General features: G+C 43.8%; 2 protein-coding genes across 2 annotated transcripts in view; both read right to left on the bottom strand.

Moving 5' to 3' along the window:
• LOC126284372 (calcium uptake protein 1 homolog, mitochondrial) overlaps positions 1 to 24904 on the bottom strand; it is a 613419-nt gene that overhangs the window by 294474 nt on the left and 294041 nt on the right. The gene's annotated exons all lie outside the window — the stretch shown is intronic.
• LOC126284377 (glutathione S-transferase 1-1-like) overlaps positions 1 to 24904 on the bottom strand; it is an 83703-nt gene that overhangs the window by 34175 nt on the left and 24624 nt on the right. The window contains exon 2 of the mRNA XM_049983261.1: positions 8895 to 9104. Within this exon, the coding sequence (XP_049839218.1) occupies positions 8895 to 9097 (203 nt within the window). The 5' untranslated portion in view covers positions 9098 to 9104. The remainder of the gene's footprint in view (positions 1 to 8894; positions 9105 to 24904) is intronic.

The following is a 24904-nucleotide window of genomic DNA, read 5'->3' as shown; positions in this document are numbered from 1 at the left end:
ACTGCAGAAGTTACATGACAGCTGTAACATAAGTGGACTGGTGGCATTTGCAGATGACGTGCTGTTCGTTGTAAGTGGTGACTCTGGAATAATCATAGAAGACAAATGTAATGCGGTCCTCCACGAACTTGGAGGCTGCTGTTAAAGTGTTAAACTGTCACTATCACCTCATAAAATAACGCAACTCCTGCTGAAAGGGAACTTAATAAGAAACCCTAAAGTAAAATTAAATGATGTAACCGCTAGGAGAAGCGCAGCAATGAGATATCTGGGTGTATTTCTGGATGAACGTTGTAACTTTGCACATATTGAAGAAGTAGGCAGAAAAGGTACAAATATGATAAATAAAATTATATCCATTTCAAATACGCAATTTCGGCTACCCTTGAAGACAGAGTATACCACCAGACCTGTATATGTTAGCATCAGTCATGGGGTATGGTGAGAGCGTTTGGGCTCATAGACTGCAGCTAGTGAAGCCAGCCTCAGTAGTGAGAATAGTTGAATGAGGTGTGCTACTAAAATTAACGGGCGCCTACTGCAAAAGACGCTTTGTTAGTAATTCTGAGAATATGCCCACTGGACTTGGAAACTAGGAAAAGGGGAGTCTTCAACTGGCTAAAGAATGGTAATCAAATGGAAGTACGAGGGGTGCTTCGAACTGAGGCCAGTTCGAAAAAGGCAATCGAATTACAACTGTGGCAGGGATGAATGGGACACTTCAGGCGCAGGCAGGTGAATTTAAAATTTCTCCCTAACTTCAAGGTGAGATTAAAAGCGAGATTTCTTAATCCATAGAGTGTTTGATACATTACCTGACTGCCCATGGCCCTTAAGCCACGTATCTATCCAAAATCAGAAGACAAATCAATGATAGCTGTGCCTGCGCCAGTGCTGGGACACCAGAACACACACTGTGGAACTGCATTCTCTATGAAGATTCAAAGGGTAGTGGACTTCAGGTATTAACGATTTTGGATCACATAGCAGCATCAAGGATGGAGTCGACCTGATGAATCTTGGACGATATTGCAGCCGCAGTATCCAGGAAAGCCAAGGAAGACTTCACGAGGCGTCCAACCACAAGTTATCATACTGCCATCCAGGCTAGACACATACTCTGCAGATAGAGGAAAGATAATTGATGTCGGCGACCACCGACTTAAATACTGTCCCAAGAATCTATACTGTATCATGGAAGTGTGGACTTTAAGAAGTAACAGCAATGGTGGTTTGCTTGCAGTAGTGGAAACGGTGCTGACATGCTGCCTGAATCCCATGGAATCTGGCAAACTATGGCAGTTGACTGGGACAGTATGAAAGCAGATCCAGTAGTGGAGACAACCATCTATAAGCTAAATGCACCAAAATAAATGAACAAACAGAGAAAAAAAATTGTAGTCAGAATGAAATTTTCACTCTGCAGTCGCGAGTGCACAGAAATGAGACTTCCTGACAGATTAAAACTGTGTGCTGCACTGAGACTCAAACCCCGGATCTTTTCCTTTAGCGGGCAAGTACTCTACCAACTGAGCTATCCCAGCATGACTCACGACCCATCATCAGACCTTCAATTCTGCCAGTACTTTGTCTCCTACCTTCCAAATTTCACAGAAGCTCTTCTGTGAACCTTGCAGAACTAGAACTTCTGGAAGAAAGGATATTGCGGAGGCATTGCTTAGCCAATGCATTGGGTGGTGTTTCCAGAATGAAATTTTCACTCTGAAGCCGAGTGTGTGCTGATGTGAAACTTCCTGGCAGATTAAAACTGTCTGCCATACTGAGACTCGAACTAGGGACCTTTTCCTTTAGCGGGCAAGTACTCTACCAACTAAGCTGTCCAAGCACGACTCATGACCCATCATCAGAGATCCAATTCCACCAGCACCTCGTCTCCTACCTTCCAAACTGCACAGAAGCTCTTCTGCGAGCCTTGCACTCCCGTAAGAAAGGTTACTGCAGAGACACGGCTTAGCCACAGCCTGGAGGATGTTTCCAGATTGGAATTTTTACTCTGTAGCGGAGTGTGCACTGATATGAAACTTCCTGACAGATTGAAACTGTGAGCCAGACCGAAACTCGAACTCGGGACTTTGCCTTTCAGAGGGCAAGTGCTCTACCAGCCGAGCTACCCAAGCAAGTTTCATATCTGCGCACACTCCACAGCATAATGAAAATTTCATTCTGGAAACATCCCCTAGGCTATGACTAAGCCATGTGTACACAATATCCTTTCCTCCAGGAGTGCTATTTCTGCAAGGTTCGCAGGAGAGCTTCTGTGAAGTTTCGAAGGTAGAAGACGATGTACTGGCAGAACTGAAGCTGTGATGGCAGGTCGTGTGTCGTGCTTGGGTAGCTCGGTTGGTAGAGCACTTGTCACCAAAAGGCAAAGGTCCTGAGTTTGAGTCTCGGTCCGACACACAGTTTTAGCTTGCCAGGAAGTTTCAAATCCTGTAGTGCTTGTAGTAGATTAGTAACTAGGTAATTGGTTAAGGGTTTTAACGTAGTTTTGTAGTAGTAGAAGTAGTATTTTTTAAAATAATTTATTACCATCCAAGGAAATGTGATTTGTATGGCCTATTTTAGCTTTTCAGATAATAGGCTGTAATTATGAAGAATAAATAAACAACTAATACACATGCACAGTCTTTTTACTTCTATCCTTTTCCATCTGATGAAGCTCTGGCATACTTCTTTGCTTTGTACATACACAACTCCATACACAGTCAGCCTATATGAAATGGGGTATGGACAGTGGTATCGTACCTTTATTGATCTCCTGGGGTTACCCAGTGATCTCTGTAGTGAACACTCACACTTCTACATCTACATCTACATCTACATCTACATCCATACTCCGCAAGCCACCTCACGGTGTGTGTCGGAGGGTACCCTGAGTACCTCTATCGGTTTTCCCTTCTATTCCAGTCTCGTATTGTTCGTGGAAGGAAGGATTGTCGGTATGATTCTGTGTGGGCTCTAATCTCTCTGATTTTATCCTCATGGTCTCTTCGCGAGATATACGTAGGAGGGAGCAATATACTGCTTGACTCTTCGGTGAAGGTATGTTCTCGAAACTTTAACAAAAGCCCGTACCGAGCTAATGAGCGTCTCTCCTGCGGAGTCTTCCACTTGAATTTATCTATCATCTCCGTAACGCTTTCGTGAATACTAAATTATCCTGTAACGAAGCGCACTGCTCTCCGTTGGATCTTCTCTATCTCTTCTATCAACCCTATCTGGTGCGGATCCCACACTGCTGAGCAGTATTCAAGCAGTGGGCGAACAAGCGTACTGCAACCTACTTCCTTTGTTGTCGGATTGCATTTCCTTAGGATTCTTCCAATGAATCTCAATCTGGCATCTGCTTTACCTACGATCAACTTTATATGATCATTCCATTTTAAATCACTCCTAATGCCTACTCCCAGATTATTTGTGGAATTAACTGCTTCCAGTTGAGGACCAGCTATTTCGTAGCTAAATGATAAGGGATCCATCTTTCTATGTATTCGCAGCACATCACCCTTCTCTACATTGAGATTCAATTGCCATTCCCTGCACCATGCGTCAATTCGCTGCAGATCCTCCTGCATTTCAGTACAATTTTCAATTGTTACAACCTCTCTATACACCACAGCATCATCAGCAAAAAGCCTCAGTGAACTTCCGACGCCATCAGCCAGGTCATTTATGTATATTGTGAATAGCAACGGTCCTATGACACTCCCCTGCGGTACACCTGAAATCACTCTTACTTCGGAAGACTTTTCTCCATAGAGAATGACATGCTGCGTTCTGTTATCTAGGAACTCCTCAATACAATCACACAATTGGTCTGACAGTCCATATGCTCTTACTTTGTTCATTAAACGACTGTGGGGAACTGTATCGAACGCCTTGCGGAAGTCGAGAAACACGGCATCTACCTGTGAACCCGTGTCTATGGCCCTCTGAGTCTCGTGGACGAATAGCGCGAGCTGAGTTTCACAGGATCGTCTTTTTCGAAACCCATGCTGATTCCTACAGAGTAGATTTCTAGTCTCCAGAAAAGTCATTATACTCGAACTTAATATGTGTTCCAAAATTCTACAACTGATCGACGTTAGAGATATAGGTCTATAGTTCTGCTCATCTGTTCGACGTCCCTTCTTGAAAATGGGGATGACCTGTGCCCTTTTCCAATCCTTTGGAACGCTACGCTCTTCTAGAGACCTACGGTACACCGCTGCAAGAAAGGGGGGTCAAGTTCCTTCGCGTACTCTGTGTAAAATCGAACTGGTATCCCATCAGGTCCAGCGGCCTTTCCTCTTTTGAGCGATTTTAATTTTTCTCTATCCCTCTGTCGTCTATTTCGATATCTACCATTATGTCATCTACGACAATCTAGTGAAGGAACTACAGTGCAGTCTTCCTCTGTTAAACAGCTTTGGAAGAAGACATTTAGTATTTCGGCCTTTAGTCTGTCATCTTCTGTTTCAGTACCATTTTGGTCACAGAGTGTCTGGACATTTTGTTTTGATCCACCTGCCGCTTTGACATCAGACCAAAATTTCTTAGGATTTTCTGCCAAGTCAGTACATAGAACTTAACTTTCGAATTCATTGAACACCTCTCGCATAGCCCTCCTCACACTACATTTTGCTTCGCGTAATTTTTGTTTGTAATATACACTGGAGTGGACTCTAGTAGTCATCACTGATAGGAGTGGACATATAATTTTTGAAATAGCAATCATACAAGAGCACTTCATGTGACACTGCAGTCAACTCAGGTGCATTAGCTAATTGATATTCGCTCACTATCTGACCTCCCCTTGGCCCAAGCGATCATCCAAGACTGCCACCATTGCCGACTATGCCTCCCAGTCAGCCCAACGCCTGACCATATTTCTCTCAGACTTCCACATGCTGCTCGCCAGTGATCTTCTACTTTGGGCCGAGCTTGGTTTAGGTGTGACTTCTGCACACACCTACATCCACCATGACAAGGCCACCACTGCCAATGGACTTTATGGCACTTATAGAATCTGAGCCACTGCTAACAATTGTGCAAGTTGACACGTCGCTGGAGGAAGATATCCCTGAGGCCCTGCCATTGTCACTAGTTGTTAACGAGCCATTGGCTGGCATGCCCGTCTCCTCTGCTCCCTGCATAGCTGTTCATGAATCCAACCTAGGCACCTCTGTTCCTATGGATGAGTAAAACGAGAAGGTATTTAATATCATACCACTCCAATAATGTGGAGAGGAACATAGAGAATGACCACAATATTATCTGTATGGCTCTCAGTTCTGCCTTCAGCAACCAAACGTTTAGGAGACATGGTAGACATATCACGCAGAGATGACTATTAGCCCTCTATGAGAAACAAGTACCCTGCACAGTGGGTGATCTTACAGATCATATTTCACTACTGAAGCAACTGTTACACCAATTCTCATATACAGATTTGATCTTGCTTCCTGGACCTGGACTTTGATTTGGACCACTGTGTGGTGTTGTGTAAGACAATTCTGATTTTCATTCATCAGAGCTGAGTTGGACTTGTGACAGTCATTTGTTATCAGTCAGAGAGAGAAGTCTGATTGTGGGATGTGGTTCAAGGCCACCCGCATGGCAGCCGGTGTGACCGGTGGCGGAAGATGGCGAGCGATTGGTCAGCGGCAGGTCGCTCCCAAGTGGACCAGTTAGTTTCAAGCGGCTGGCAGTTCCGTGACTTCACGAGGGTTTACCCCGTTCCAGCACACAGCTTGGAGACAATGCTTAATCCACGTTTGCACTGACTGCACGCAAATGCAAACTAGTACAACAAAGTACGATGCGGGAAATGAAAGGGGAATTGAGACGAATCATCCGCATTGCTGATACGATTTATACGAATTTTACATCAAAAGATATTAAGTAAACAAGTCTGCAACATGTGCAAGTTACTGAGTAATTTATGTTTTGAATCAGTGTAGGTACAGAGTAAAGTGGGTGCTCGTTTTAAAGATCTTGTCGAAACGCAACAATTGACAGACATGTATAATTTGCAGCATAATACATCACTGGTAAAACACCAATTTTATTAATTTGCTACTAATAATTAATTAAAACAAATAATACAAGACAGATACATGAACAACAATATAGTATATGGTAGTGGGTGTCATTATACACATTTCAACATGATTCGTTTATGATATTTGCAATTACTATGATGTGTTGCCCTTTTTATTAATAAATGTTGCATAGTTTTGGCATTTTTGTTTAACCTTTGGATACATGTAAATTATGATCAGCGTTCAGAAAGAGCGCTTAGAATCCGCGCAGAAGAATAATATTGTTTAGTGGCACAAATGGGCAAAAACTATTTTCGCAGTCTGCAAATATAATTGCAAAACATTAAAACATTAATTCTGGACAAACTATTGCAGCTACAAATTTCTGTAACATGTGTTTAGTGATGGGAATTCGAGGAGGCATATAATGGTGCAAACATAATTAAGATTGCTCTTCTATGTAAAAGATTATGCAAAGAAGTGGTGATCATTGGAAAGCAGTTAGGTGACGTAGCTTGAGGAATTTCGGATCGAGGCTATTTAAGCGGAGCTGAGACAAACCTCCAGGTCAGAGCCCTGCACACTCTGCGAACCTTTGCCGACGTCGGACCTGTGTTGCTCGACGCGACAGTATGGTGACGCTTTTACGATTCCAGAAGTGTTCAACTTAGCTGAATTTCGCGTGTGCAACCAAATGGGAGATATAATTATCGCAAAGAATCCGGACTTAGGATATTTTCAATGTAGGGCACAGTAGGGACTGTTTTTTTTTTTTCATGCGTTGTGTCTTTTGATGATTGTTTTTGTAAGTAAATGGGACTTTGCTCCAAAATCGTACCTGTGGGACTCTGTTTACACTCGATTGCTGCGGCACTACTTAGAACTCTATTTTTGAGCATTTCGAATTGTGTTTTGGGATACAGGACTTAGTTTCCACGTTAGACTCTAATTATTTTCACCAGGTTTAGGTGATCGATTCTGAAACAGTACCATTGGACTTTAACGGTGTTTAAACCAGTCGCAACTTTGAATATATTGTGGCATCCGTCACTTACAAATTCGGGCCAATGTCAAGTGAACTTTAAATCATCGGCAATAGGCCATGTTTTAGTGAACTGATCGTTTGCTAAATTTCAATCAATGTTATTCAGCATTCAGAAATTTTTATTAAAATAAGCTTGTTCAGTATCGCCATTAGGAGATCGAGCAATAGTTAAAATGGCACGTATCAGTTTGAAAGATACCACCAATGAACGTAACACATGCGTTCGATTCGTCATTTGACTTCAGTCTCCTAGACTGTAGCCCGGTTAACGTTTGTACTTGTCAGTCAGCAGAGATCATCCCTGAGTTGCACGACAAGAGTCAGAGAGCAAAAGCATTTACAGCCCCATTCCCACTCCGCCAACTGTCTCAGTTGGGGGCTCATCCCAGATTGAAGCATTTGCAACCCTAGTCCCATTCCACTAACCATCGTAGACTCAAGCTACTTCTGACCTTAACATTTTTGATTGTATTTTTGGTTATCAACATATAATCGCTCTTCGTGGCCGAGCGGTTCTAGGTGCTTCAGTCTGGAACCGCGCTGCTGCTATGGTCGCAGGTTCGAATCGTGCCTCAGGCATGAATATGTTTGATGTCCTTAGGTTAGTTAGGTTTAAGTAATTCTATGCCTAGGGGACTGATGACTTCAGATGTTAAGTCCCATAGTTCTCAGAGACATTTAAACCATTTTTTTATAGTCGCTCTTGGATTCCATGTCATATATGTTTTATAGCTGCTATTTGCCTAGTTAGCATAGGACTATGACACATAAATTATCATTTTGTTACTAACCATATATCTTCATCTATAACTCAAAGTGTTGTCTGTAATGACTAGTACTATTAATCACATAGCTAATATGAAGGAAGACCCCAGAGGACTGGCAGTTGTCGCAAATGGTAAATAAATGTAATTTTTTTCTTGCAAATAGGTGGAAGACCATTTCTTATTCAGTTATATGACCAGTAAATAAATACGGAAAATATAATACTTGTAAAATGTCTACTAATATGTGTCCAGAGTGACGTAAAGTAGGATGTCTAGCTGCAGGAAAAGCACATATGGGACACTGATTCAGTGGAAAAATCCTACGATAATGAAAGCCACACATCAAAAAGGTAGCTTATTTAAAATATCCCTGCTTAACCAATTCCTCAGCATTGCTCAGCAGTCTTGAACTTTACCAGGCAAGATTAGATGAGGGGATACAGGAGATCCAAAGAAAAGTCATGATTTCATTGACGGTTCATTTAGTCAGCACGAAGGTATCATGATGAAAAACTCAAGTGGTAACACTAGAAGAACGGTGTTTTATATTGTAGAAAAGTATATGAGTAAAATTCCAATAACATTTGTTTGTGATTGTGAATGATAGTTACAGTGGTGACATATACCAGAAGAACAGTGTTGTTTATCTACGAATCCTTGGTAAAAACCTTCTGATTTGGCCTGACTCACACAGTTTGCTGGCTCATTTTTTGACTACTTTCCAGTCACGTCACCACAACAAGTTAATAGCTATCAGTATGTCAAAGGTAGTTTGTTAATAATTAAATTTTGCTAGATGTGTGCTCTATCTCTATATACATTCTCACATAACATGATAAGTTGTCTTTATTGGTTAATTCAAACATAGAATTCAAACAAGAGACAAGCCACGCAACTTTTCTCCCACTGGTATGAATCATATGAAATTAAAATAATTGCAATTTGGCATCGAAATTTACAACACCCATTTTGCTGTATTTCCACATACATATGCACAAGCAAATACAGAATATCTCAGTGAAGTTCAAATTATCTCACCTCTCTGAAAGACAGAAACCATTATCATTTAGTGTTGGGACGGTATGTTGAGGATTCATTTTCAAAAACTCTGGTTTCAGATGTTCACCTTCTCGAAGATTGGTGAATTTCATGTTCAGCTTCACACCTATATCCTGAGCCACCATTTGAACTGTCATGCAAGGAGCACTGCCTGGCCAGTAGTAAAAGTCCATGGATGCCATTGTGAGTCTGTAAAAGTGAAAAAAAGACTTCAAAGAACATGAAATTATGACAAATCTGCTAATAGTTTTTGTGCTGGAAAGACATGTGTGAGATCATTTTGGAGAGTGCACTTCTTCATAAATTAAATCTTTTTTAGAAAATTGTTGCAGGAATATTTTTCATCCCAAAAAATTATAGTGTTTTCATGCATTTATTCATTGTGTTCCATAGGTTCAATAAAGAATGATAACCTTCAGGGATGGGGTCACTCTCTGCTGCTTTGGATCACGTTCAGATTCTATCATATTGTTTCAAATAGTCCCTAGTGGTTCCATCCTTTACACAAGAGCAAAGGTTTTGGTCATACTACATTCCAGAGGACAATCAATTTGAATAGATGGCATGTCCATCGTGTCCTTAGAGAATGGATGAATCATCCAGAGTGTGTCATCAATGTCAACATTTTCCAACACAATCGGCCCATTGTTCATTACATTCTAAACCGTCATTTTCATCTGTGAAATATGTGTGAGAATCAAAGCCCCAAGGGAAAGGATGGTTTATTGACATCTTTGATGCCCTCCCCTGAGGCCTTTTTGTGTTGATTCTGAGTGGTAGTGTGTTCGAAATGTTTTTTCTCCTCCCCCCATTAAGAAAACCATGTGATTTCAAAGCTGGGCATCACGGTTCTGACATCCATCACAAAGGAGTCAAGAGAAGGGGTGAAATATAGGTAAGAAGGATTGTGACAACCTTCCCACCAAGTGACATAGCCACAGTGCTGTTGGATAAACTTTGGTGAAATTTGATGCTATGTGAGATTAGCAACCCACCTCACATGGAATTCTGATCTCTGGTGCCTTTTCCTGTATGTGTCAACACATCGCTGTCCAAAGCATAGTCAAGCTAGAGGGTGATGTTGTATGGCACCACAACTTTGCACGATTGTGGAGATAGGTTGTAGACACCTTTGATACAAATTTCAACCTTCCGCATTGCAATGGGAGACAAGTATGGGGTTTCTATAAACTGACACTTTAATTCTGTAGCACATTGTATATGATCAAACAACTTGTGGCAGTGGCTAATAAAGTATATTTTTAATTCACTTGTGAATGGCTTAGAAATACCAATTTCATGTTTTGTATTACTTGGTAGTTTGTTCAAAATGGTTCAAATGGCTCTGAGCTCTATGTTACTCAACTGCTGTGGTCATCAGTTCCCTAGAACTTAGAACTACTTAAACCTAACTAACCTAAGGACATCACACACATCCATGCCCGAGGCAGGATTCGAACCTGCGACCGTAGCAGTTCCGGACTGCGTGCCTAGAACCGCGAGACCACCACGGCCGGCTGGTAGTTTGTTGAATATCTTTGCACCAGAGTACTTAATTCAACTTTGAAACCAACATAATTAGCTGAAGACCACATGAAACTTCTTTGTCTCTTTTATTCTAATTGTAGAAATTACATTTTGGCCAAAACTGATGTTTATTATCAGTTTCAGTAATAGAAAGTTATAAGGAGTAAAACTTCTGGGAAGTGAGTGTAAGAATTCCAAGATAGTTAAAGAGACCTCTGCAAGATATCCACTTATCTACTTTACACAATATGCACCCTCCCCCCACATGAGCCAGAGCCTCGTGCTCCGCACTGCAAGGGGTGGGGGGGGGGGGGGGGCTCTGTGGCAACACTGATGTGCAATAACATCTCTGGCGCGCGAAAACTCTTTGGGCCATTATGTTCTGTCTATCTGATACTTTTGATGTGTAATGACGTATATCTGAAGTGTGACAATAAATGTGCTCATTGTTTTAACAAGTGGATCAACGAGTTGTTATTTATAAGGATAAGGACCCAAAATTCCACAGGCTGATTTCCAAAACAACTCAGTTTTTTAATCACAAATACGGAATAACCAAAAGAGGAGCTTCAAATCTTAGTGAAATGAGTATATAAAGAACCAATTACAAAAATGTTACATGCAAGCGTTATTCTATGTACAGTAGTATAAGCTTTAAATGTACATCAGTGATCAAATATGTGCTAATAATATATATATATATATATATATATATATATATATATATATATATATATATATATATATATATATATATGGTTTAAATGTTAAAAATTATACATATATATGTGTGGTGTCTCTGGTGTAGAGTGCCCTATCTTTGGCACCTTCCTTTTTCGGACTGGTTGTTCTCGTGTAAACTTTCAGCATGCAGCAGCCATTCTTTGTTATATGTACAAGTGACCAGTAAATGTGTATTCAATATTAAGTGTGTTATCTCTCAACTAATCTTCTGTGATAACCACAGTGGTGATCCTGGCACCATCGTAGTCTCATCAAGTGTTATTTGTGCTTGTTTTCATCACTCTCAAACATCATGTACCAGACTACATTTTTTCCACCTCAATGGATGTACCAATGTCTTTCAGTGCAAGGGTAATGGGTCTCATCAACTATGCCACTTGCGACCAAGAGTGGACAAGTGTACCACCTCCTTTGAACTCGGTTAAAAGTGAATAGTTATTTTTGCCTAGCCACACCAGTGGCCACATAACCTTACCCAGTTCAACATGGCCGCCGCCTGGTGTGGCAGCACAACAACAGCCACAACATGGTCAGTGCATGCCACCTAACCACAACGTGGATGCCTTTCCAATTAAAGACACTGTGGTTTATCCTTCACATACATCATTACCTTCGGGATGGCTTGACGTGCCAGCAAAGTTCCAGAACTGTGAATCGAACATTTCTATACATGGGGTAGCACATTCTAATTTACATAGTATCACAGCACCTCCCCCCTCCCCCCGCCCCCTCCCGAATGCTGTTTCAGCGACGACAGTTGCCTTTACTGCATTGGTTTCTTTGACTGTCACACCGTGGTTGCGCCACGACCGCCTTCTGCTCACTTTCATAACAGCACCAGCCATTCCACCCATGCTGGTTACCCGGTCCACCACAACCACCCTCCCTCCCTGTGTTGCTTTGGCACTGGCTGTTACACCTGCACTGTGTTCTTTGTCAGACTTGCCAATTGGACACACCTTGCCAGTTTTATGCTCACTCCCTCCATATCATGTGCTGCATATGGCCACTACCCCACCCAGATCTCAGGCGATGCACAGTTCACCGCTACTGCACTCCCGGTGTCGGAGGCATCCTGCTCTGCCCGCACCAATCATCATCTGCCAGAGCTGCCTCAACATGTGTTACCCAGGCAGGTTCCCTAAGCTACCTGCATCGCAAAAATACAACCCAAAAACTTGGTTTGCCTTGGGGGACCACCACCTAGACATCCACAGCATTTCCAATGACGGTGCCAGTTTTGTCTGCCTGGTGAGTCATCTCCATGCTCATATGGACTCATCAGCGACTTGCTCCTCTCACAGCCCACCTCGCACAAATATTCTATGGCTAAATAACTGCTTATTGAATGCCTTTCCTGCCCTCCGGCAGTGGCTATCCATCACATTATCCAAGAGGAGCATCTTGATTAACGCACTTCTTCGCGATTTTGGCAGCACCTACGTGCATTAATCGACAACCAAGCATTGTTTGACACTGCCCTTTGGACATTGTGGATGGTCAAAATGCCTTTGGATCTGTAGCTCATCTACTGTTTCATGTCACTGATCCACTCTAGGTTCGGTTACATAAGGCAGATCAGGCTTATGCCCTCAATCGTCACCGATGCCGCCTGTCATGACCGACATCTCGTCCAGCCTCAATTGGCTCACCTGTGCCTCTGGTTCTGCATTCTGCTGGCAGATGCTGATGTGCTCACCTTGGCGCCTCAGATGCCCTTCAGGAGCTGCCACCTAGCAGCTTACAGGATGTACTGTCAGTGGGCTCCTGACAGCCGCCGACCTCGCCGAGCAGTGACCCAATCGGCTACTGGCCTCACTGCAGTCAGCTGCAAAACCCACCCACACTGCATCGTCCTCCCAACTGGCCTACCCGCTGTGCTGGTTCCACACTACTTACAGGGATGCCGCTCACAACTGCCGTGCGCCCTGAACCTATCCAAACAAGACTAGTAGGCACGTTTAAATGCCATATCCCACCATGTACTTTCACGGTGCCTAACTTCTGACACTGCACCACTCACTTCAGCAACTTGACGCCACTATGCCACAGATATCTCGACTTGCATCCGGGTTCTCGTCAACACTGGTGGCTGACGTTCACATCATACCGGCCAAGCACGATGTCTACACGCTGTCCCCCTCTACCCTCACCTTGATCGCCATCATCCATTCTCACAATGCATTCCATGGCTCCATCAAGATGTCACTCCACCTCTCACCAATTCACGCCCTCCCTTGGACCTTCCACGCTGCCAATGTCGATAAACCTGTGATTGGGTTGGACTTTCTACACCATTACAAACTTTCACCAGACCTGCAGGCCACTGCACTCCACCACGCGTCCGGCTCTACAGTTCCATGCACAGCACTCCACCCTCTGCCTCCTTGGCTACACTTTCCATATGTGGTTCCCTGGTCAAGTGCATAACCACATGGCTCTCTGATCTGTTGTATGTGCACTCCCAGATTGATGAACTCTGCACCTAGAAAGATAACTTAAGTTCCCGCATCACCTCTGCCAAATTGTCACATGCACAGCATACCGTACATCGCCTACCTGCAGGCCCACAGTGAGGCAGCCCTGCACAAGCCTCTACAGCGTCTTCTCGCCGACCTGCTCCAGTGTCGAGCATTCCACTGACTGTTGTTTTCTTCGCATCACTGCAGATGAATCTCCAAGATGCACCTGTGTGCGCCCCTCCAGATTCTTTGCACCGCTTCACTCCTGCATCGCCCCTTCTGTCGCCCTGCATATGTCGCCCTGATTCATCAAGGAGAGTGAACTAACGTTGCCTGTGGGCACCTTCTTGGTCCCTCATGTTGACTTCCCTACGCGATTATCGGCCATCAGTAATGGCACTTGCTGTAAGATATGCACCACTGATGGCCGATCTGTTAATTATAAGGCCAGGCACCTTAACACTTCCAAACTTGTGCACGCTGTGGAGATCATTTGGGCATCCTCCGTTCCTCCAATAGCAACTGGTCTTCCCCTGTTCACCTTGTTCCCAAAAACGATGGCTCCTTATGCATGTGTGGGGACTACAAGTCCCTTAATGCCAGCACCATTTTCGATAACTACCCCATACCATACATCCAAGATTTCACACAGTTGCTTCATGGTTCTACCTTTTTCTCTGTATTAGATTGTTCCAAAGTATATCACCAGATTCCTGTGCATTCACCAGATATTCTGAAGATCGCCATCACCACACCCTTCGGCCTATTTGAATACTGTTACATGCCTTATGGATTGAAAAATGTTGCGCTCCCTCTGCATTTTGCTGATGCTTGCTTAGACAATATCCTTACCTTTTCCTCCTCTGCTGAGGAGAGTCAAGTTCACCTCGCTTCAGTCCGTTCGGTCCTCACTGCCAATGGCGTGGTGATCAACCATGCTAAATCTCAACTATGTTGCACATCCGTTACCTTCCTTGGCCATTCCATCTCTGCCGACGGCCTCCGAATGACGAGTTCTCGTGTCGAAATCCCTATCCCTGACAATTATGTGCAGCTCTGTCATTTTCTGAGTATGGCAAACTTTTACCACCTCCATATTCCTGAAACTGCCTTCGTCCAAATGGCCCTCACCGACGCTCTCTCTGGCAAGCACACCACTGGAAAATGGAAGTTGGAGTGGACCCAGCCTATGTTTGACGCTTTTGGTAACCTTAAAACTGCCCTAGCCAAATCTGTAACACTCACCCTCCCTGACCCTGAGGCCCATGTCTCGATCATGATTGATGCCAGTGTCTCAGCTGTGGGTGCCTTTTTTTACAGCAGCATACTGCCAACTCCACCCAGCCCCTCCGCTTCTTTTCCAGGAAACCGACTAAGAGCCAGTGCAAGAGGTCAACATTTGACCGTGAGCTGCTCACAGTGTATGAGGCTATTAAACATTTTGATTGTGACCTTGAGGAGCGACCCTTCACAGTCTATAGCAATCACAAGCCACTCGTGGACGATGTTTCCAATCCTGCTGAAGACCTTCTGCCCAAGCGTTTCCGCCATATGAACTACATCTGTCAGCACTCTTTCGACGTATATCTGTGGCACAGACAATGTCGTGGCAGACAACCTTTTCTGCATCTGCTTGTTAGCCGCACTGCTGGACCTGGAGGAGCTTGTCCGATTACAAGCCGATGACGACGATATACAGCAACTAAGATCAGACAATGGCTCATCGCTCTCTCTCCAGCCCCATATACTGCTACCTGATTCATCAATCCCTGTCCTTTGCGATACCTCTACAGGCGCACTTCGCCCCTGGTCCCCACCACGCTTTGTCATAGGGTTTTTACAACCTGGCATGGCTTAGCTTACCCTGGGACACGGGCCATGCCGTGGCTGGATATGGAGTGCTTTGCCTGGCCTGATGTGAAGCACGACTGTCACACTTGGAGGCTTGCATGCGTTCCGTGCCAGTGCAGCAAAGTCAGCAGGCAAGCCCAACCTCCTCTGGGCAAGTTTAACATCCCGAAGGGGCATTTTCAGCATGTACATACTGAGGCCGCTGGTCCTCTTCCTCTGTCTGTGGGCTACAGATATATCCTATCAGTCATCGACCGTGTGACCCGCTGGGTTGAGGTGGACCCCCTTACTGACATCACGGCCGAGACTGTCGCCCGTTCCTTCCACTCAATGTGGGTTGCCCGCTTCAGCTGTCCCCTATCTCTCACCACCGACCAGGGACGCCAATTTGAGTCCACCCTCTTTGCACGACTCTGTGTTCTCTGTGGCATCGCCAAGTTTCATACCACAGATAACCACCAGCAGGCGAATGGCCTCATTGAGTGGTGGCACTGCACATTGAAGACTGCCCTAATGTGCCACAGGGGCCTATGGTCAGAAGCATACTTGTAGGATCTTTCAAGCACATAAAACAAGTAAGGTAGTTCTAACTAAACACAGTTACTAATGTTTTACAGTTATACTAGGTGAGGGTACACGAATGATAGTTGGTGGGGGCAGGTTTTGGTGCCCACAACATTTTTGTGGAAAAAGGCATGGTACACCATTAGACTCTTCAAAGTATGGGGAATAGCTGTGTGAATGAAATGCATAAGAACTACATATAGCTTTGACGGATACTGTAAAAATAGCATACTGATGGGTTGTGTTTCTTTGTACAGAGTCAAATGAGATGAGGTGCTACCTGCATGTGCAACCAGAGCAGTGAGCAGGCATCTACACTTGCAGATGGAGTGAACTATTCCACACTGCTGCCAGCTGAAGGCGCTTTGGATGGGCCGCCATAGAATATGCAAGCAGACCACTCCAAGAATGTCAATACCAGTAAAGACACGAAAGAGACTGGTTGATTTTGGGTGAAGATTCAAATTAAAAGTTATCGTTATATAGTTGCAAATTATAATTGTGTAAGTTTATGGAAAAAATACAGTGTTCAAAGCAAAATTTCTGTCAAAAATAATTTCCGAAGCTAAAATGGCAGAAACCCCATTCTCTTTCAGTGAAGCACTTTCACTATGGAAAAGAAGTTACTGAGCACAGCAAGAAGTGAAGTTGGAACTGACTAGCAGGTCTAAATCTTATTTATTATTATTATAGTCGACTGACAACCAATTGTTAACATAATGTACATTCAAACACCTAAAGAGAACATGACGAATGCTGCAAGGGGAAGACAATGGCAGCTTGTAAGTAGCCATGAAAAAATTCCAGTTTCAGCCCTGTTAAAAACCTGAGAAATACTAACTTTTAAATCACTTTCTGGAAAGGGAAACACTTGACTATAATATACACTCCTGGAAATGGAAAAAAGAACACATTGACACCGGTGTGTCAGACCCACCATACTTGCTCCGGACACTGCGAGAGGGCTGTACAAGCAATGATCACACGCACGGCACAGCGGACACACCAGGAACCGCGGTGTTGGCCGTCGAATGGCGCTAGCTGCGCAGCATTTGTGCACCGCCGCCGTCAGTGTCAGCCAGTTTGCCGTGGCATACGGAGCTCCATCGCAGTCTTTAACACTGGTAGCATGCCGCGGCAGCGTGGACGTGAACAGTATGTGCAGTTGACGGACTTTCAGCGAGGGCGTATAGTGGGCATGTGGGAAGCCGGGTGGACGTACAGCCGAATTGCTCAACACGTGGGGCGTGAGGTCTCCACAGTACATCGATGTTGTCGCCAGTGGCCGGCGGAAGGTGCACGTTCCCGTCGACCTGGGACCGGACCGCAGCGACGCACGGATGCACGCCAAGACCGTAGGATCCTACGCAGTGCCGTAGGGGACCGCACCGCCACTTCCCAGCAAATTAGGGACACTGTTGCTCCTGGGGTATCGGCGAGGACCATTCGCAACTGTCTCCATGAAGCTGGGCTACGGTCCCGCACACCGTTAGGCCGTCTTCCGCTCACGCCCCAACATCGTGCAGCCCGCCTCCAGTGGTGTCGCGACAGACGTGAATGGAGGGACGAATGGAGATGTGTCGTCTTCAGCGATGAGAGTCGCTTCTGCCTTGGTGCCAATGATGGTCGTATGCGTGTTTGGCGCCGTGCAGGTGAGCGCCACAATCAGGACTGCATACGACCGAGGCACACAGGGCCAACACCCGGCATCATGGTATGGGGAGCGATCTCCTACACTGGCCGTATACCTCTGGTGATCGTCGAGGGGACACTGAATAGTGCACGGTACATCCAAACCGTCATCGAACCCATCGTTCTACCATTCCTAGACCGACAAGGGAACTTGCTGTTCCAACAGGACAATGCATGTCCGCATGTATCCCGTGCCACCCAACGTCCTCTAGAAGGTGTAAGTCAACTACCCTGGCCAGCAAGATCTCCGGATCTGTCCCCCATTGAGCATGTTTGGGACTGGATGAAGCGTCGTCTCACGCGGTCTGCACGACCAGCACGAACGCTGGTCCAACTGAGGCGCCAGGTGGAAATGGCATGGCAAGCCGTTCCATAGGACTACATCCAGCATCTCTACGATCGTCTCCATGGGAGAATAGCAGCCTGCATTGCTGCGAAAGGTGGATATACACTGTACTAGTGCCGACATTGTGCATGCTCTGTTACCTGTGTCTATGTGCCTGTGGTTCTGTCAGTGAGATCATGTGATGTATCTGACCCCAGGAATGTGTCAATAAAGTTTCCCCTTCCTGGGACAATGAATTCACGGTGTTCTTCTTTAAATTTCCAGGAGTGTATTTTTTTTCCTTTTCCTGAAAGTTAGGAAGGGAGAGGTGTGGCACTCCCACCCCTTGGGCCCCAGTATGGACGGTACCAGGCGGTTATAATTAAAGAGCAGCTACTCACAGAGAAGGGCAGCACAAATGGTCACATGTTTGTCTGATACATGGAAGAATGTCTCAGAGATGCTGAAGGACTCTAGGAATATACTACAACCCTCTATGTATTGCTCACATAGAGATTATGAGGACAAGACTAGAATAATTGCAGGACACACAGACACATCAGACAATCATTTTTCCCATACTCCACACATGGATGGAACAGGAAGAAACCCTAATACCTGGTAAAATGAGATGTATCCTCTGCCACACACGTGATAGTGGTTTGCAGAATACAGATGTAGATGCAGATGCAGCAAAACTTGGGAGATATTTTGTAGCGTTGATGCAGAACTGATGTACATTGGAAAAAAAATTAGTTGTAATTTTGGCCATCAGGTCCAAATTTGCCACCGTGATTGCAAGAAAAACATATAGAAATGTTTGCATCTATAATGGATTAGGAACAAGAAGTGGGTAGAAAAGTTTAAACAAGTGAGAAAGGCATAATGTTGATTTTATTACACTACTGGCCATTAAAATTGCTACTCCACCAAGATGACATGCTATATACGCGAAATTTAACCGACAGGAAGAAGATGCTGTGATATGCTAATCATTAGCTTTTCAGAGCATTCACACAAGGTTGGCGCCAGTGGCAACACTCACAACGTGCTGACATGAGGAAAGTTTCCAACCGATTTCTCATATGCAAATAGCAGTTGACCGGTGCTGCCTGGTGAAACGTTGTTGTGATGCCTCGTAAAGGAGGAGAAATGTGTACCATCACGTTTCCGTCTTTGATAAAGGTCGGATTGTAGCCTACTGCGATTGCGGTTTATCGTATCGCGACATTACTGCTCGCGTTGATCGAGATCCAATGACTGTTAACAGAATATGGAATCGGTAGGTTCAGGAGGGTAATATGGAACGCCGTGCTGGATCCCAATGGCCTCGTATCACTAGCAGTCGAGATGGCACGCATCTTATTCGCATGGCTGTAACGGATTGCGCAGCCACATCTCGATCCCTGAGTCAACAAATGGGGACGTTTGCAAGACAACAACCATCTGCACGAACAGTTCGACGACGTTTGCAGCAGCATGGATTATCGGCTCGGAGACCATAGCTGCGGTTACCCTTGACGCTGCATCACAGACAGGAGCGCCTGCGATGGTGTATTCAACGACGAACCTGGGTGCACGAATGTCAAAACGTCAATTTTTCGGATGAATCCAGGTTCTGTTTACAGCATCATGATGGTCGCATCCGTGTTTGGCGACATCGCGGTGAACGCACATTGGAAGCGTGTATTCGTCATCGTCATACTGGCGTATCACCCGGCGTGATGTTATGGGGTGCCACTGGTTACACGTCTCGGTCACCTCTTGTTCGCATTTACGGCACTTTGAGCAATGGACGTTACATTTCACATGTGTTACGACCCGTGGCTCTACCCTTCATACGATCCATGCGAAACCCTACATTACAGCAGGATAATGGACAACCGCATGTTGCATGTCCTGTACGGGCCTTTCTGGATACAGAAAATGTTCGGCTGCTGTCCCGGCCAGCACATTCTCCAGATCTCGCACCAACTGAAAACGTCTGGTCAATGGTGGCCGAGCAACTGGCTCGTCACAATACTCCAGTCAGTACTCTTGATGAACTGTGGCATCGTGTTGAAGCTTCATGGGCAGCTGTAACTGTACACGCCATCCAAGCTCTGTTTGACTCAATGCCCAGGCATATCAAGGCCGTTATTAAGGTCAGAAGTGGTTGTTCTGGATACTGATTTCTCAGCATCTATCCACCCAAACTGCGTGAAAATGTAATCACATGTCAGTTCTTGTATAATATATTTGACCAATTAATACCTGTTTATCATCTGCATTTCTTCTTTGTGTAGCAATTTTAATGGCCAGTGGTCTATTAACCACCACTCAACACAGTTTTTTCACTATGAGCAGCAAAGATTTCGATGAGTTACTGTACGGTGCCAGATTTATATCTGTTGGCTAAAAGTGGAATTAATTTTTTTCCAGCATAGATTGGTTCCACATTAAAACATTAGCATATCTATCAAGTTTTGCTGCCACACAATAATTGCACCTCACATTGGGCCTCTGTAAATAACTGCATTTTAATTATAACAAACTGGTACATATGTGTTGGTAATTGTATGAACCACCTAGTAGCATGAATTATTGATGTACGCTTTACTGGTGAACACGGTTTAAAAATACAGAAAATCTTATTCAAAATACCTAAATTAATAAAATGTCATAATCAGTGTTAAATGAAGGTGCAGCTGAAGGAATTAGAATATACAAATATGGTGTTATAAGCTATCGTGTCAGCAGTGGTATCTCAAAACGACCCAAAATCTTTCTGTTTGATAATGTCCTCTCTCAAAGGTTTCGGAATTTGGCGTTAAAACTAATAAACTTTCAACGATTTCATGTAATAATTTGGGAAATACATTTGTCCTTAGAAACTATGCACTCACGTGCAAAGTCGAAGTAGTGTAGTCACAAATAGGTCACTATTGTCAGATCAGTGCATTTGTTGGAATTGGCCGACACTAGCAAATCTCAATGATTTTTAAATAATTCATGAAATTGGGAACTTATGTGGCTGCTTTAACACAAAAGCTATGAGCTATGAGAGAAGACATTATAGAGCAGAAAGATTTTGGGTCTCTCAGACGCACTGCTGCTGATATGATAGCTTATAACAACATTTATTAAAAAAATGAAAGTCCAGGTAAGAATATCAACAATGTAGGAAAAGAGAGATTACTACTTACTGTAAAGAAGACACATTAAGTTACAGACAGGTACAGTTAAAAGACACTTGCATAAAGCTTTCGGGCAGAGCTTTCAGCAGCAAAAAAGAAACACATGCCACTCATACAAATAAGCAAGCACATCTCATGCACACAGCACCGCCAACTCCAGCATTTCGGACATTCCGGGTTGAGATGCTGGAGTTGGTACTCATGTGTGTAAGACATGTGCTTGCTTATTTCTGTAGATTCTAATTCCTACAAATGTACTCAAAATTTAACACTGTTTTAAGAAATTTTATTAATTTAGGCCTTTTGAACAAGATTTTTTGTATTTTTACACTGCGTTCATTGTAAGGCGTGCACTGATTCCGTTGGTTAGTTCACACTATTATCACGCATATGTGTAAGCAAAAAACATGTCGCCGTGGTTCAGTTACATGTCCATTATAATTATCCGGACCGTTATGCCGTGGTCGGTTGATGAATTCTGTGTCGATTCCCAACGTTTCGTCACCGGCTGCGGGAGACATCTTCAAGGGGGTCCTAGCTCGCTACTGACTGCCGCTAAATTCCGTGTCCGCGCGCTCCCGCGCCGCGGCTTGACGTCACGCGTTTTGAAAACGTCAGTGCAATTGGCCGCTGTCCGTCGCCGTCGATCGCCGTTGCCATCACCCAGTAGTGGACGGGTGGTACACATCTTCTTTAACATCGGCATCCATATACCGTTTAATTTCACGCCCTCCTCCTTTCGGTTGAAATTATTTGGGTGTTTAGCGATTTCGATTGCCTCCCTGTAGAGCCTTTCGTAATATCCGCTTGTGGCCGCTAATACTTGCGTCTCCTCGAAACGAATATTGTGGTTCGCTGGCTGGAATGCTTTCCAGCTGATCGTTCCGTTTCTCCTCTTCTACAATTTCCCTTGTGCTCTTCCAAACGTTTAGAAACAGTTCTTTTAGTGGTACCCACATAAACATCACCACAGCTGCATGGGATCCTACATTTTAGGTTTACTTACAGCCAACTTATTTGTTTTGTGTACATAAGCTTCTAAAACTATAAAATAATAAATAAAATGCCAAGCATATGAATTGTAAAATAAAGTTAATACATGTTGTTACTCCATCTGACTGTAATCCATCAGACTGTACATCAGTATGACATTCACTGAAACCAGCTCCACTACACCTATTTATAGATGCATGTAGGACTCAATTAAAAATTATTCACAAAATAATAAAATACAGGTCACTTGCGTTAAAAAAACACAAGGAATTAATAACATATACACACCTTCAAACTGATGTTATTTTGTTTGACTGTTTTGTTGATTTCTTAGTGAGGTTTTGTACTGGGTACTACATTTATGGGTGGTTTTTAAACATCGAAATATCTCATATGTTTCCTATCAAAGCCTACCAAAATTCTACCAGAATTTTTTTTTTCAGTTGAAATATTCGGTTAAAATATAACTTTTCAGCAATAATATAACTCTTTAGACACTGAAACATCAGAGAGAGAGAGAGAGTAATAAGACTACCGAGTTTCTGAAGTGTTATGGTATATTTGCAATTTTATTTCTCTTACAATACGTTTTTGAACAGTAATATTTCCTAACTAGCAACATTTTGGGAGAAGATAAAGTGCCCTGTTTATTGGGAACTTTAAAATGCAGCATATTATTTCTGTGGCGTACACTAATTAGTGAGGTCAAAATACTGTGTGCATGTTGTCTTATAAATCTGAATATTTATTAGAATACATTTGTGAAAAAATTTTGTATCATGGTAATCAACGAAATGTTAATTTTATTTTAACCTAGAAGAACAAGAAAAATACATTTTGAAGGATGCTCTTCAAATTGATAGACTAGAGAGTAAAGGGACAAAAATTCGTTTGTGTTAGGAGTGATATTGAAGCAAGTGCATTGTTCTACCTTGTTTCACCATGTTCCATTTAGTGCACTTCGCCACTGATACCTGTTTCTGAGACAGGCACGGGTCCATGTGGAAGGAAGGAGGAAACGTACTGCTCCCCTCTCCTCCCCCACCCCCTCATGCTCCAAATAACATTTTCGCAAAATATTCCCTGCCTAAGAAAGCAACAATATACTTTGCAAAAGCCACCGCAATCAGAGAAGCATAAAAAAAAGTAAAAAGAAAGCTAGCTTCCTGCCTTCTGTCTGCGAAATGAAGGCTTTATCTCAGCCCACAACTGTGAATATGCGTTATTGGCAAAGTGTCATTTCTACAGTTGTATTTCATCCTAGTAGCATAGGCAATTACGGAACAGCTGTGTATTGTCAACAGCGTTCAGGTGGCGATATTGAGTATGATTCACACTAGGACTACTGATATTTTTAAAAATATCAGGCTTCCGATATATCGATGTTCAAGAAAATAGCGCTATCAACCCTCGATGTCTCGGAAGAAACTTCGATATATTTCTTAAATCAATGGAAAAAATATCGATGTACCATCTTATGAAAATATCGCCGCGCATTGTAAATATACGACTGATTTTAGAGCTGTATATTTACGTGTTGCTTTATTATTAGATATGCCTTACATCAGCCTGCTTATCCCGCTTAGAGCAAGGATTGCAAGGAAACCGATGTATGTTCACGCTTAGCGATAACCACTTTGCTAACAGTGGTAACTGCATCAAAGTGGCACAATAAAAAGTGATCGAAGTATATGTCGTGCGGTTTCGCCTCATATCGGATTTGTCCAGAAAACTTCATGTCGACTTCCCTTTTGTATCATTTCTGTAAATTCTGGCGACCTAGCAGTCATAATGTCAAAATGGCTTGAATGTTGCATTTTCTGCCAGTAGCGCCAAGGGCGGATTACATCAGCATTTCCCCTCACACGTCTCCACCCATATCGGATTTGTCCAGAACACTTCATGTCGACTTCCCTGTTGTATCATTTCTGTAAATTCTGGCGACCTAGCAGTCGTAATGTCAAAATGGCATGAATGTTGCATTTTCTGCCAGTAGCGCCAAGGGCGGATTACATCAGCATTTCCCCTCACACGTCTCCACCTATATCGGATTTGTCCAGAACACTTCATGTCGACTTCCCTGTTGTACCATTTCTGTAAATTCTGGCGACCTAGCAGTCGTAATGTCAAAATGGCATGAATGTTGCATTTTCTGCCAGTAGCGCCAAGGGCGGATTACATCAGCATTTCCCCTCACACGTCTCCACCCATATCGGATTTGTCCAGAACACTTCATGTCGACTTCCCTGTTGTATCATTTCTGTAAATTCTGGCGACCTAGCAGTCGTAATGTCAAAATGGCATGAATGTTGCATTTTCTGCCAGTAGCGCCAAGGGCGGATTACATCAACATTTCCCCTCACACGTCTCCACCCATATCGGATTTGTCCAGAACACTTCATGTCGACTTCCCTGTTGTACCATTTCTGTAAATTCTGGCGACCTAGCAGTCGTAATGTCAAAATGGCATGAATGTTGCATTTTCTGCCAGTAGCGCCAAGGGCGGATTACATCAGCATTTCCCCTCACACGTCTCCACCCATATCGGATTTGTCCAGAACACTTCATGTCGACTTCCCTGTTGTATCATTTCTGTAAATTCTGGCGACCTAGCAGTCGTAATGTCAAAATGGCATGAATGTTGCATTTTCTGCC

The sequence above is a fragment of the Schistocerca gregaria genome, chromosome 8, assembly GCF_023897955.1.
Source record: "Schistocerca gregaria isolate iqSchGreg1 chromosome 8, iqSchGreg1.2, whole genome shotgun sequence".
In the NCBI taxonomy this organism is placed as follows: Eukaryota; Metazoa; Arthropoda; class Insecta; order Orthoptera; family Acrididae; genus Schistocerca; species Schistocerca gregaria.
The sequence above is the reverse complement of the archived record's forward strand: the minus strand, read 5'-3'. Positions and strand labels throughout refer to the sequence as shown.